Genomic DNA, 12,481 nt, shown 5'->3' with positions numbered 1-12,481 from the left:
AGCTGTCGCTTCAAATACTTTGTATTCACACCCTACAATGGAAGTTATTTTAAAAGAAGTAAAGCTACCAGACACAAACCTCCATCTGCATTGTCTCCATCCTGTCCTCCAGCTCTTCTCTGAGCTGCTTCTTCTCCTGCCTCAGTCCCTCCAGTGTCTCCTGCAGCTGATCTCTCTCCTCACTGAGGGAGGTCACTCTGCACAGCAGCTTCTCCATCTCCTCTGTAGAGGTCTCACAGCCCGTCTCCTTCTCAGAGAGCAGAGTGTCTCTCTCTGCTTCAATGCTGTTCAGTTTCTCAGTTAGAGTCCTCATCTGTGAGGAAGGCAGCAGATGAAACCATCCAAGGTTCTCTTTAACTCTGGCTGTAACTTTTAACAATTATCAATCCAAATCATATAACTACTAGAGGGTATACAGAGAATGTGTGTAACCCTTCAACGAAATTTATTTTAAAAGAAGTAAAGCAACCGGACACAAACCTCCATCTGCATCATCTCCATCCTGTCCTCCAGCTCTTCTCTGAGCTGTTTCTTCTCCTGCCTCAGTCCCTCCAGTATCTCCTGCAGCTGATCTCTCTCCTCACTGAGAGACGTCACTCTGAACAGCAGCTTCTCCATCTCCTCACTGTGAGGCTGAGTGTCGGCCGTCCTCTCAGACAGCAGACTGTCTCTCTCTGCTCGTATACTCTCAAGCTCCTCAGTTAGCCTCTGAACCTGTCAGGGAAGAATGGAGACATATGTTATTTCAAATATTGGGAGTGACATGAATATATAATCTGTATTTACTTGTAAATGATCTTGCTAAACAGATAAAATAAATGATAAAATTCAGTTCAGATGATATCAAATAATTCCATGTGCTTCTCTATTCAAGAGACCACAGACAGTAGTAGGCATCATAATTCTGCTGGCTTCATCTGACAGTGATCTTCAGCACACATTGGGGTGGTTTACAGTCGAGACGAGACATTGAGAATCTAGTTAACTTACTTTGTTTTTAGATCTACATGATTTAACTTTTAATCCCTCATCATTATCTAACACAGTATATTTTGTATGGGTTATTTAACCAATATACTTTCATGCCCATCCAAGCTTTGTAGTGTTTCAATTGTGCCCCCTAAAATAACTCATAATTCACAAAAGTATTAAAGTTGGCATTATCATGTCTGTCAGACTGCTTTTAAATTAGAAGTTTCATTTTTAGTTGATCAATAAAAAAAAGGGGTCTGGTAGAACAAACACGATTCTATTACAAATGACTGAAAGAAATTTAATGCTAATATTGGTACTGATATGGAAATTTTCAGCTTTTACAGCAAATCATGTTAAAGCTACAGTAAGAATAGAATTGGCATAATAGTGTCATACAATATTGAATCCCCTGCAGATGTATTAACAAAATCTTACAAGTGTTTGCAGCTCCTCCATCTGTGCATTAATCTCATTTTGTGATGTTTGTGCAGTCAACAGTTGTTTGATCTGCTCTTTCTGTTCACGATTCTTCTCCAGGGCTGTCCTCAGCTCCCCCTGATTCTCAATCATCTGTTTGGGGGGAAAAAAGCAGCTATAACATGTGGAGACAAAATAAACAGCAGATGCCCAACAAATGGTATGAAAAAAAAACTGGAATGGCAGAGTAGTCACATCTCTCATCACCACATCTTCTTGAAGGTCTATCTTGAGCTGGTCTCTTCAGTTGACTTCAATTAATTCACGATTATATTATATAATCATAAACAAATATCTACATCGGTATTATACCAGTGTTTACCAGTATACTGGAGATACAGGATATCGGTTGAGAAGTTATCGAAATAATGCTGCAAAGTTAGGCTATTTTTGATGTTTCATGGTGATTTTCAAACCTCTTTACATACATGCCTTTATGCAAGCAGTTTAAGGCAAAAAACTGTTTCTCATGTAGTACAAATGTGCCATTTCCGCCAACTGTATTTGAATATTTGTGTATACTGAGGTCCCTCAACAGGCTTTGAATTAGAAACTGGGTATCAGTGGAAAGATGAGACTCTTCTTGAGACTTTTGACTTTTCTTCATGTGGGATGATGTTAGTCATCAGTAGTTGCAATGAGGTCATTTCTTGAGTCTTGACCTCAGTGTATAAAATGAGCTGCTGTGCCCTCTAGGATAATCACAGCCTCATGAAACTACAAACTTACAACCACAAACTAGAGACCTAGAGCATTCAGAGGATATGCAGCTTTATAGGTATATTGACAATAAGAGGGGTTTCTCAGCAGTTTGAAGAACAAAAGTGCTTCTCATCCAATTGCAGAAAATACAGAAATCTTCAAAATGACCAAAGTTTTTGAACCCAAATCACAGCATGGATTCTTCCAAAGGGCATAGGGACATGGGAGGAAGAGATTGACTATTGGACTAAATCATAAAATGTTTGTGATATAAACAGTTTTAGGTTATTATTTAATATTTAACACTTACCATCTCCACATTTTCCTGAGCCTCGCTCCTGAGCAGATCTCTCTCTTCAGTGACAGATGTAACCATAGAGAGCAGCTTTTCCATCTCCTCTGCATCAGCATTCTGCTTCGACGTAAGCGCATCTTTTTCAGCTTGCACACACTGGAGCTCTTCAGTTAGCTGATTCAGCTACAATTATCCAAAAAAAAGATGTGGTTACAATTATGGTATTACCATTTAACGGATCAAGGTCTGTGACTTGACAAGTAATGTTTTAATGTCTTAACATAATCCAACAATCAAATGAAATCTGAATGAAATGCAGCTAATGGTTTTTATGAATTAGTTTTTTTTTCCAGTGTGGTCCGAGATATTCTCATACATTTTTGGAACCTTATCCTGATCAGAGTCAGGTTAATGTTTAAATGGAAAGAAAGCAACTCTTGAAATTGATGTGAAAAAGAAACATTACTGTGGGCGGATGTGGCTCAGTTGGTAGAGCGGTCGCCTACTGATCAAAAGGTTGGTGGTTTGATCCCCGACCATGGCAGCCTACATGTCAAAGTATCCTTGAGCAAGATATTGAACCCCAAATTGCTCCCGATGCTGCGTTCATCGCTATGTGAATGAATTCCCAATGGTGGCAGGTGGCACCAGTGTGCCCTGGTAGCCTCGGCCACCAGTATGAATGTGTGTGTGAACGGGTGAATGAGCGTAGTGTGTAGTGTAAATCGCTTTGGATAAAAGTGCTATATAAGGGCACTCCATTTACCATTACTGTTTCAGAGCTGTGTTTCTATTACTATTTTTGGCAGACAGAGAGCGCAAAAAGTCACTCAATTTCAATTTTGCCCTGCCATCATCATCATCAGAAAAAATGTTAATCAGGAAGGGCTGATATGAACTACTGACAACTTCTTTGTTATCTTAAGCATTTAAATCAACAAGAAGCCATTCCTGAAGGTTTTGTACACTGATCTTTGCTTATAACAGCAAGGAGAGCTAACAGATTTGTTATCAGAGTCTGTATTTTCTTAAGTTGATAGTTGAAGTACAAATGCAACAAAATTCATAATCCCAGTCTACTTTCACTCACATAAGGAGCAAAATACTGGCAGTGACAGGAGAGCAGCGCTGCAACATCAGCAGGCAAGCTAAACACAATAACTTTAGGTAACAACATATGCCCTCTCCACTCTCAGAAAAGCATTTCTATTCCTTTCTTCTTCTACTTTGGTATACAATTTCATCTCCTCTTTGGTTGGCAGTAATCATTAATTAATCAATAATTTGGGGATTCACACTTCTAGTTTACATTACGGAGGCCCCACGATACGATTTTATCCCGATACTTGAGTTACGATACAATATATTGCGATTTAACCATTAAATTGCATTTTGTGTCCACAAAATTAAATTCAATCAAGAATTGTTTTGTCAAATAAGAGAAAATTCTCAGTCTGCAACATAGGTAGCCTATGGAAGCTGTGCCAAGTCCTGCTTGACATTTTATGGCACAATTTGAAAATGTGCTAACATAAACAACTGTTTTAATCAACATTGTGAAAATCTTTTAGATAAAAATAAACTACGTTTTCTACACTCAAACTAAACAAATTTCACTGGAACCATCAATCATGTTTCCACTGTTGTCTTAATCAGACTATCGTACCAAAATGTTAAAACAATCTCAGCCTGTCTGTGTTGAAAACAAGCACTTTAAGTTGACATGCATTGATGATACACTGTCTCCCGGCTGATTACATTATAGTATGTTTCATGGAGTTGCTCACCTTATCTGGAAGAGTCTGTAATGAAGCTAGCTCCTCCAACTGTGCTCTGAGGGCTCCTTCTGCTTCATGAGACGCAGCCAGCTCTTTATTCAGTTGGGCCACTTTTCTCTCAATTTCGATGTTGTCTATCAGATCTGGGGACAAAAACATCAATTCATCATTACAACTCTTATCTGATTTGACGGACTAAATGTCTGCACTTACAACTTGATCTGCAGATACAACATATAAACACCCTGACTTTAAACCTACTTTTTGGGACTTTTCCATCTAACAGAGTGGTGAGCTTGGTGTTCTCGTCAAATACCACATTCAGCTCTTTTTGGAGATCGTTTTGCATTTTTCGGTAGCGTGACTTTTCTGTGTCCAGATGAAAGCGCAGGCTGTTCACCTCAGCCTCCATCTTCTCATGGTTGGCAGTCAGGGTGGCCTGTTGGGAAGGTCATGAAGAAACATTAAACTAAATTAACAAAAACAAAACATGATTGTTGGTCTTGGTCTCAATATTACAAATATTACAAAATCATCAAGTCAATAAATCACATCGAGCCAACTAGCAGACCATAGCATGTGTTACTATCTCGTGGTTCATAAGCCAACCACCAACAGCTGTCAATCAAAAGTCTGGTGCAGGCCAAACAAAACTCCAGGACTGCCAGAAAAGGAAAGCATCCAATGGAATGTCAATGTCATAGCTTAACTTCGTTATAATTAATTCATCCGTGTTTTTTAATTATCTTTGTAGAAGTGAGTAAAATGCAGTGACAAGTATTGCTTCATATTATTTTAGTGAAAGACATGTTTGGTAAAATCGCTCAGTACCTTTACATGACACTTGAAAAAAATGAATGATTGCCTATAACTGGACAACTGAAGTGCATGTAAACGTGTTAGTCCGACTAATGTTGAAGTTCTCCAACTCTGATTAAGATACCCAGATAATGCGATTGGAATACGATTTTGCCAGCATGTATGACAAGACAGCGCATGCTCCGCATGGTCCACCCCCCACCCCTCTCGGGCACATCCAACAAAGCCGGTAGCAGAACATGAATACAATCACAGGAGAAGAACCACCAGAACAGCAACATGGAAGCTCCGAGAAATGCAGTACAACCCCCTCCCACCACTCTGTGCTCCAAACTCGCATCCAGCAAGAATGAGAGGCCCGGGTCAGTAGCGTGTGTTAATCTCACTTACATTGACCTCCTCCACAGCGATGTTTTGACTGCGCAGGACTGCCCATTCCTTCTTTGTATCTCTGCTGAGTCCCTCAGCGTCATCCAGAGAGCGACGAAGCTGCGCCACCTCCTGCACCAAGTCCTTACCACTCTGCAAAAAGGCAACAAGACACAACAGATTTCACCTGGATTCAGCGTCTATCCCTTACACTCCAAACCGTTTGTGCTTCAGCTTCAACTGACCTTCATTCTTACTGAAATATTTAGCCCAAATTTCATCTCATATAATATCATTTCATATCAACAGACAGAGCAAGGAGCACAGAAAAAAATAGAGACACATCTCTTTCTTTGCTAAAGATGTTAGGTAAATAAATGGCTGGGCATTTCAGAATGCCTCCTGGGCACCCTCATTTGGAGGTGATTTGGGCAAGTCCAACTGGTAGGAGATCCTGAGGCAGACCCAGACCACACTGTACTATAGCATAGTATATAGTATGTAGGGTGGATGGTGTAGTAACGTGACTTTAAGTCTCTCATTCTTAATAATTGTAAATATTGCACAGCTTGTATGGCAGTACTAAACTGCTATGCCAATGAATCTATTTAGATTTTAAGTGACAGGAATTTACTTAGATCTTGAATTCACAATGGGATGCTTACAAACTGAGTTTAATACACAGCCTTATCTCTAAAAGCATCTGCCCAACTTTGCTTAAAGAGTCATTTTATGCACTGGCTTCATTCGATGCCTTCATGATTTTATGTAATATGACAACAATTAAAAAGACACATACCATACTCTGAAGCTGCTCTGCAAATTCAGTTTTCTTCTTTAGCTCCTCAGACAGAGTTTCAAGTTTATTCTTAAAAGACAAAAAAAAAAACATCATTCAACATAACAACTACAATGTTATGGTCTGGCTTGTCATAATAATATAAATAAACATATTGAATCAACCACTCTTTCCTTAATATCTTAACAATAACTAAACATATCAAAATAACATCAAAATTAGTTAAAATCACTCTCCATCTCATTGACCAGATCTGCATTTGAGTGCAGAACCATTTCAACCTCATTTTGCACATGTGTTGAAGTCAACGACTAGAGTGGTATGAGTCCAAAGTGAATTGTAGCTTAAGAATTTTTGTACTCTGCAGTAAACAGGCACACAGAAGACATAAAATGGCAAGAAATTTCATATCAGGTAAAGTATGTTGTGTGTACTGTAACTGACAAAAACTAATGTTTACACATTGTTTCAGATTCAGTTAACTAATTCTCAGCATGTCAACTTACCTGAAGCTCAAGGCATTGAAGTTGTGAGGATTCTACTGCTGCCTTCAAGTTAGAGATTTCATTTTGCAACTCATTCTGCAAGAATACACAAACAAAATGAACATTTTAACTAAAACCCAAACCCCGGACTCCAAGCTCTGTTCTTAAGTCCAAACACTGTAAGCAGTGTTTGAATGGAATCAAATCCGTTACCTTATCCTCGTTCCAGATGTCCTCTTCCAGAGATTTGAACTCTTCCAGCTCTCTTTTCTCCTTCAGCTCCTGAGACATAGCAGCTTTCTCTTTCTCAAGCCTCTCAGTCTGCTCTATGAACATTCCAAGCTCCTGCCTTAGATAGTCCCGTTCAGAAAGCACTATGTCCTATAAACGTAGATTTTAATACATTTAAGCAGCAGTCAGTAGTTTAAATATGCCGATCTTGTTTGTGGAATACTTTCTCTCTTTTCTGGATGTTAAAATATTTGTATCTCCTCAAGTCAACCTTTATTAAAACATATTTTTTGTTTTTAAAAATGTTTTAGCAGCAAGTTGCACTAGTGTCTGATAAAAATAAACAAATCATCCATTAACTTCAACTGTCTTTCTGGGAAAAGTCCTACATTATCCTGGTCTTGAATTAAGTGATTGGATTTGGATTTCCTTAACTGTCAATAAATCATGCTTTTGGTTTATTTAATACCTTGTAAGGGGAATGGATCCTTTCAATCACAAGACAGAAAATAACAAAACATACAGATACAAGCAGATTCCCTGCTTTCAAATGCAAAACAAGCCAAGTTGTGGGATGAGTAATTGTCACATCAAGCATTACCTTCTCTGAAGCCAGAGTTTCACATAACTGGATGGTCTCTGCAAACTCTCTTCTCATCTGGAAAACAAGATGTGAAAATCAGAGTGGGTAAGGTGCTACTCTCATGTGTAACTGAAGATTTATCCTCTTACTTTTATACGAGAGCAGGTTTATTTAAACACATCATACCTGTTCAGAATCACTCTGAGTGTGGCTCTGTTGTTCCAGTTGACTCTCCAGATCAACCACTCTTAAGTCCAGCATCTTCATATTTTCTATGGTCTCCTGTTTCTGTTGGGCCTCTATTTGCAGCTGCAGGTCCAGCTCGACTACCCTCAGTTCTGCTGTCTTCATTTTCTCCCAGGCCTCCTCTTTCTGTTGGGCCTCTGTTTTCAGCTGCAGTTCCAGCTCTGCCACTCTGCCATCTAATGTTTCTACCTTTGCCATGGCTTCCTCTTTCTGTTGACTCTCCATTTCCAGCTGGGCCTCCAGGTTGGACATTTTTCCTGAAAGCTCTCGCATAGAGTCTGGAGACACAAAGTCTTTGGGACTGGGAAAAGGAACAAACAAGAAATTAATGGATGACGACTACTAGGCTGAACAATTGTGAACTTCTTACAAAAACCAGGGTTTTGTAACATACAGTAGCCCGAGACTTGAGCTTACAAACAGTATACATTTACAATACAGAATAAGCCCCACACTGAAAAAGCACACATTATGTGAAATTATGTCACCATTTAGGGGTTCATGAGAATGAAGGAGCCCAGGGGGCATGAATTATGAATAATGTAAAAATACTTTCAGTAACTTGAAGTGGAATGTTAGGGCGGCACATGAGGGTGACCCTGATACTTTAATCAATTTTACATATCGACTGCTGAGTAGACCGTCATAGGCCCATTGATAATCTTTTCTAAAAAAACAATAATGACAAAGTGAATAGAGGATTTTAGAAATGTTTGCAAATACAATAAAAAGAGGCGCTGAAATATCAAATTTGTTCATGACATTGTTTTTTTTTGTCAGAACAAAAATGAACACTATAAATTAGGATAATTAAAAACAATTATGGGAACCATACAACTTAGATTGTAGTGATGTGCCAATGAAGCCTCATGAACCATTTTCTTTATTTTATAAAACACACTCAATTACCATAGCTTGATAATTTTTGTATTAATCAAGAGTACCATCTAAAGGGGTCAGAAAATAAAGAAAGTTATACATGAGGCTCCATTGGCACATCACTAGATAAATGTGTTCAGATGAAAACTGCTATAACTGTACTAGCCATTCACCTGTCTCCAAACCTTCGATCAGTCACAGAACTCATGTCCATTTCATCTGAAGGCTCGTCAGGAATCTCCCAGTGAGAGTCAAAGTCATCATCATCTGTTAAAACGTACCATGTATGCATTAAACTAATTATCAAGGTGCAGTTTATGCATGGAATGGGAATTATAGATAAATTATGATTAAATGTAGGCAGATACTTTTTTTATTTTATGTGCTCGTCCTTACCTTCACACAGCTGTGTTAGGTTGGAGCCTTTTCTCTTCCGATTGAAAGATTCTGCGAAACTAAGGTCAGATGAACCGCCATCACATTCAGACAGACGGGCAAAGCGGAGCATCTTTCCTCCCCATGTAACCCTGCGTTTTGGCATCTGAATAGCAGAACAAAAATCATTAAAACTATGATATTGTAAAGAAAGCTGAACTACAACTACGGCATTATTTTGTGTCCTATTTACCTTTTGAACAGGAACCAGGTTTGAGCTGGTGACCAGCAGTTTGGTTAGGTTTCTGATCCTATCCTCTTGTTCTCGTTGGAGCTGATCCTTTTCTTGGAGCAGCTGGGAGAGTTGCTTCTTCTCTGTCGCTGTGGTCTGTGTGACTGAAGAAACCTGTAGGGAGGTCATCCACATGTCAGTGGGTAGGAAGTGCAGCTATAATGGGATTTGCAGTAAACATGAAGGAAAAAAAGAAAGAAAGAGAAATTACACTTGCCTCATGAAGTCGTCGCTTGAGGTCTACAATTTCATTGCGATACCTTTTGAGCAGCGCTCCGTCATCAGAAACCTCTGTCACATGAGGGTCATTCTTCATTTTCTTTGCAGTGCTGGCAAACTAATACAAAAAAAAAATTGTGAAAAATTATCTTCTTTGTTTTCCCAGCCTCATATAGTTCAGGTTTTAAAGTCTCATATATCCGCACTTTCCGGATGGATGACGCCTGAATAGCAGTATTTTAACTTGCATAAATGTACAGGGGAAGTAGCTATCCATATACAGTACAGGCCAAAAGTTTGGACACACCTTCTCATTCAATGCGTTTCCTTTATTTTCATGACTATTGACATTGTAAATTCATCAAAACTATTAATGAACACATGTGGAATTATGTACTTAACAAAAAAGTGTGAAATAACTGAAAGCATGTCTTATATTCTAGTAAGCAAAGGGTGGTTACTTTGAGGAATCTAAAATACAAGACATGTTTTCAGTTATTTCACACTTTTTGTTAAGTACATAATTCCATATGTGTTCATTCATAGTTTTGATGCCTTCAGTGAGAATCTACAATGTAAATAGTCATGAAAATAAAGATAACGCATTGAATGAGAAGGTGTGTGTCCAAACTTTTGGCCTGTACTGTATCATGTATCATGCCATTTAGTATTACACTATACAGTATCTTTTCATATTCAGATTTTAGAGGTTTAAGGTGTGCAAGACAGAAATCTGCATATTTCCCCAACCTGCAGAGTGCTGAGGGTCTCATCTAGAGCGACCGGAGTGATGGTGCAGATGATGACCGTTTTAGCGTTTCCACCCAAAGAGTTCTGCAGGATGCGGGTCAGCTTACTGTCCCTGTAGTTGGTGAAACCCCTGAAAAGAGAGGATAGTATTTACCAAATGTCAGCACCTTATAACAAAAATTATCAGGTTTATATAGCGCTTTTAGAAATAATCAAAGTAGCTGGAATTAATGTTCAACAGTCTATTAATTCATCATTTTAAAATGTATTCCTTATTCCTCAATTAACAGTTTTGTAACACAAGCTGAATAGCCATGTCAAGTCCATTTTTTACTTACTTCTGGCTTTCGTCAGTCAGTTTCTTGATGACTTGGCCAAGTGTGAACAGGCTGCGATTGATATTGCATCCTTCTTTAAAACGGGTGCCTACAATACCAAGACAAAATAGATTACTGTGAGCTAACTGTACACTGTAGAGTAAACTCTAATATAGGATGAGGCCTAGTATGCATTTCATGAGGCTTTAATTAGTAACCTAAATTCTCTATCCATGTTACCTTCAGCTCCTGTTTGACTTGCCCGCTCAGATCCAGCTAGATCAACTAAATTCTGAAAAATTAAGCAAAATCAAATTTCTAGTAAACAAATTATTATAAAACACCAAGAATAATACAGGCAACAAGACAAACAACAGAGTTAACAGAAAGATAGATATCAAGGCAATAATGAAAGAAGCTAGCTTACCAAATGAGACACAATGATAGCTCCATCAGCATTTTCCCCTGATGCTGGGTCGCTCCTTTCTCTGCTTTCAAGTATCTAAGAAGAATTAAAAGAATGAACAATCCAGATTTCCCCAGCATCCTACTTGTTATTACTGTACATAGGTTAAGTCCAAACTATTCCATAGATTGTGTGGATACATGTTTTTATTTCAACAAGCAGGACTGTGACCTGTTTAATCAACTTATCCAAGTCTTAAAACAGTTGATTACTTAAATGAGGTGTGCTCGTTTGGTTGAAACAAAACCCTCCAGCCACACCACTCTTTATAGAGTAGTTTTGACTTGCCTGCATACATTTGGTGTTTCTTACCATTCGGAAAATTGTGTGCGAGCGACTGCTCCGCTCGTTCATTTTGGTCTTCCCATAGTGACGGTTCTCTACAGAGGCAGATAATTCAGAGACACATTAGTTGTTGCACTCAGTCTGCAGTATAAATCCTGTAGAAATCATTCTCATGTTCCATTATCTCAGATCTTACTTTCTCCTTTCCTAATCCAGGCAAGGGCTTGTGCAGAGGTTGTAACCAGTTCCTCAGTCAGGTCAGCCACATAGATGTTTTTCTGCATGGTTTTCAAGGTGCAATCACAATCATAAAACAGGAAAATATATTTTTTCAGGATTTGTGGCATTCAGTGCTTTGAAGAAATCTTGAATTGAATTTCTTCGAGTCATTAAAACCAAATTCTGAAATTCATGTACATTTTTCTAAAGCTTCTGCTTTTAACTCAGATTGTTAAACATTAAAAAAAGTATTACATACAAAACAAAATAGAAGTACCTTGTTATTCATATTTGACTAAAATCCTGTGAAACCCTAAACTTCTAAATATCCCACTTACATTGATTGTTTCTCGGACTTCTAGTGGCTTTCGCTTCCAGCTGTCCACAAGCAGATCACTTACAGTCTCGTTGTAGATTTCCATGTAAGAAACCCGAAGAAGGAACTCCTTCTTTGGGCACTTTTAGGCAAAAGAGATGACATTGGTTAGAATAAAGGAGGTTTTGCACAACAAACTGGGGCATGTTTGAAACGTGATATAACTCTTACATTTTTTATGGTTTGGAAGACATCCTCCACAGCCAAAGGTATCACTCCATGAATATGGTCACTTCCCATCATTGTAAATGTTTTTCCAGAAGATGTCTGCCCGTAAGCAAATATGGTTCCTGTAGATCAAACAAAGAATAAATACACGCACACCATTAGCACTATGCTACAGTGAGTGTAAGGAGCAACACTAATGCAAGAAAGGTCTCACTGCATTTAGTTTCCATTACATACCATTGTATCCCTCAACAGATGAAACAACCAGAGGCTTGGCGATGTCTTGGTATAGATGATTGGTAGTTTCAACTTCTGTGAACACTCGATCTGTGAACAACAGAGAAGCATCTTTTTTGTTTCTATGACTCGTTGCAAT

At 38.6% G+C, this 12,481-nt stretch overlaps 1 protein-coding gene across 1 annotated transcript in view; it reads right to left on the bottom strand.

Annotated features, from left to right (window-relative positions):
* Positions 1-12,481, bottom strand: part of cenpe (centromere protein E) — a 30,382-nt gene that overhangs the window by 15,945 nt on the left and 1,956 nt on the right. The window contains exons 3-27 of the mRNA XM_059356993.1: positions 12,343-12,432; positions 12,109-12,227; positions 11,900-12,019; positions 11,539-11,620; positions 11,370-11,437; positions 11,019-11,093; positions 10,832-10,883; positions 10,613-10,700; positions 10,275-10,404; positions 9,523-9,642; positions 9,267-9,419; positions 9,035-9,179; positions 8,812-8,905; positions 7,700-8,060; positions 7,532-7,588; positions 6,913-7,080; positions 6,721-6,795; positions 6,215-6,283; positions 5,437-5,568; positions 4,489-4,666; positions 4,237-4,370; positions 2,465-2,632; positions 1,411-1,545; positions 477-714; positions 80-369 (exon numbers count right to left, since the gene is read on the bottom strand). Coding sequence (XP_059212976.1) covers positions 80-369; positions 477-714; positions 1,411-1,545; positions 2,465-2,632; positions 4,237-4,370; positions 4,489-4,666; positions 5,437-5,568; positions 6,215-6,283; positions 6,721-6,795; positions 6,913-7,080; positions 7,532-7,588; positions 7,700-8,060; positions 8,812-8,905; positions 9,035-9,179; positions 9,267-9,419; positions 9,523-9,642; positions 10,275-10,404; positions 10,613-10,700; positions 10,832-10,883; positions 11,019-11,093; positions 11,370-11,437; positions 11,539-11,620; positions 11,900-12,019; positions 12,109-12,227; positions 12,343-12,432 — 3,341 coding nt within the window. The remainder of the gene's footprint in view (positions 1-79; positions 370-476; positions 715-1,410; positions 1,546-2,464; positions 2,633-4,236; positions 4,371-4,488; positions 4,667-5,436; positions 5,569-6,214; positions 6,284-6,720; positions 6,796-6,912; positions 7,081-7,531; positions 7,589-7,699; positions 8,061-8,811; positions 8,906-9,034; positions 9,180-9,266; positions 9,420-9,522; positions 9,643-10,274; positions 10,405-10,612; positions 10,701-10,831; positions 10,884-11,018; positions 11,094-11,369; positions 11,438-11,538; positions 11,621-11,899; positions 12,020-12,108; positions 12,228-12,342; positions 12,433-12,481) is intronic.

This window comes from Centropristis striata, chromosome 18, assembly GCF_030273125.1.
Source record: "Centropristis striata isolate RG_2023a ecotype Rhode Island chromosome 18, C.striata_1.0, whole genome shotgun sequence".
Lineage (NCBI taxonomy): Eukaryota > Metazoa > Chordata > Actinopteri > Perciformes > Serranidae > Centropristis > Centropristis striata.
This window is presented reverse-complemented; position numbering and strand designations above follow the sequence as displayed.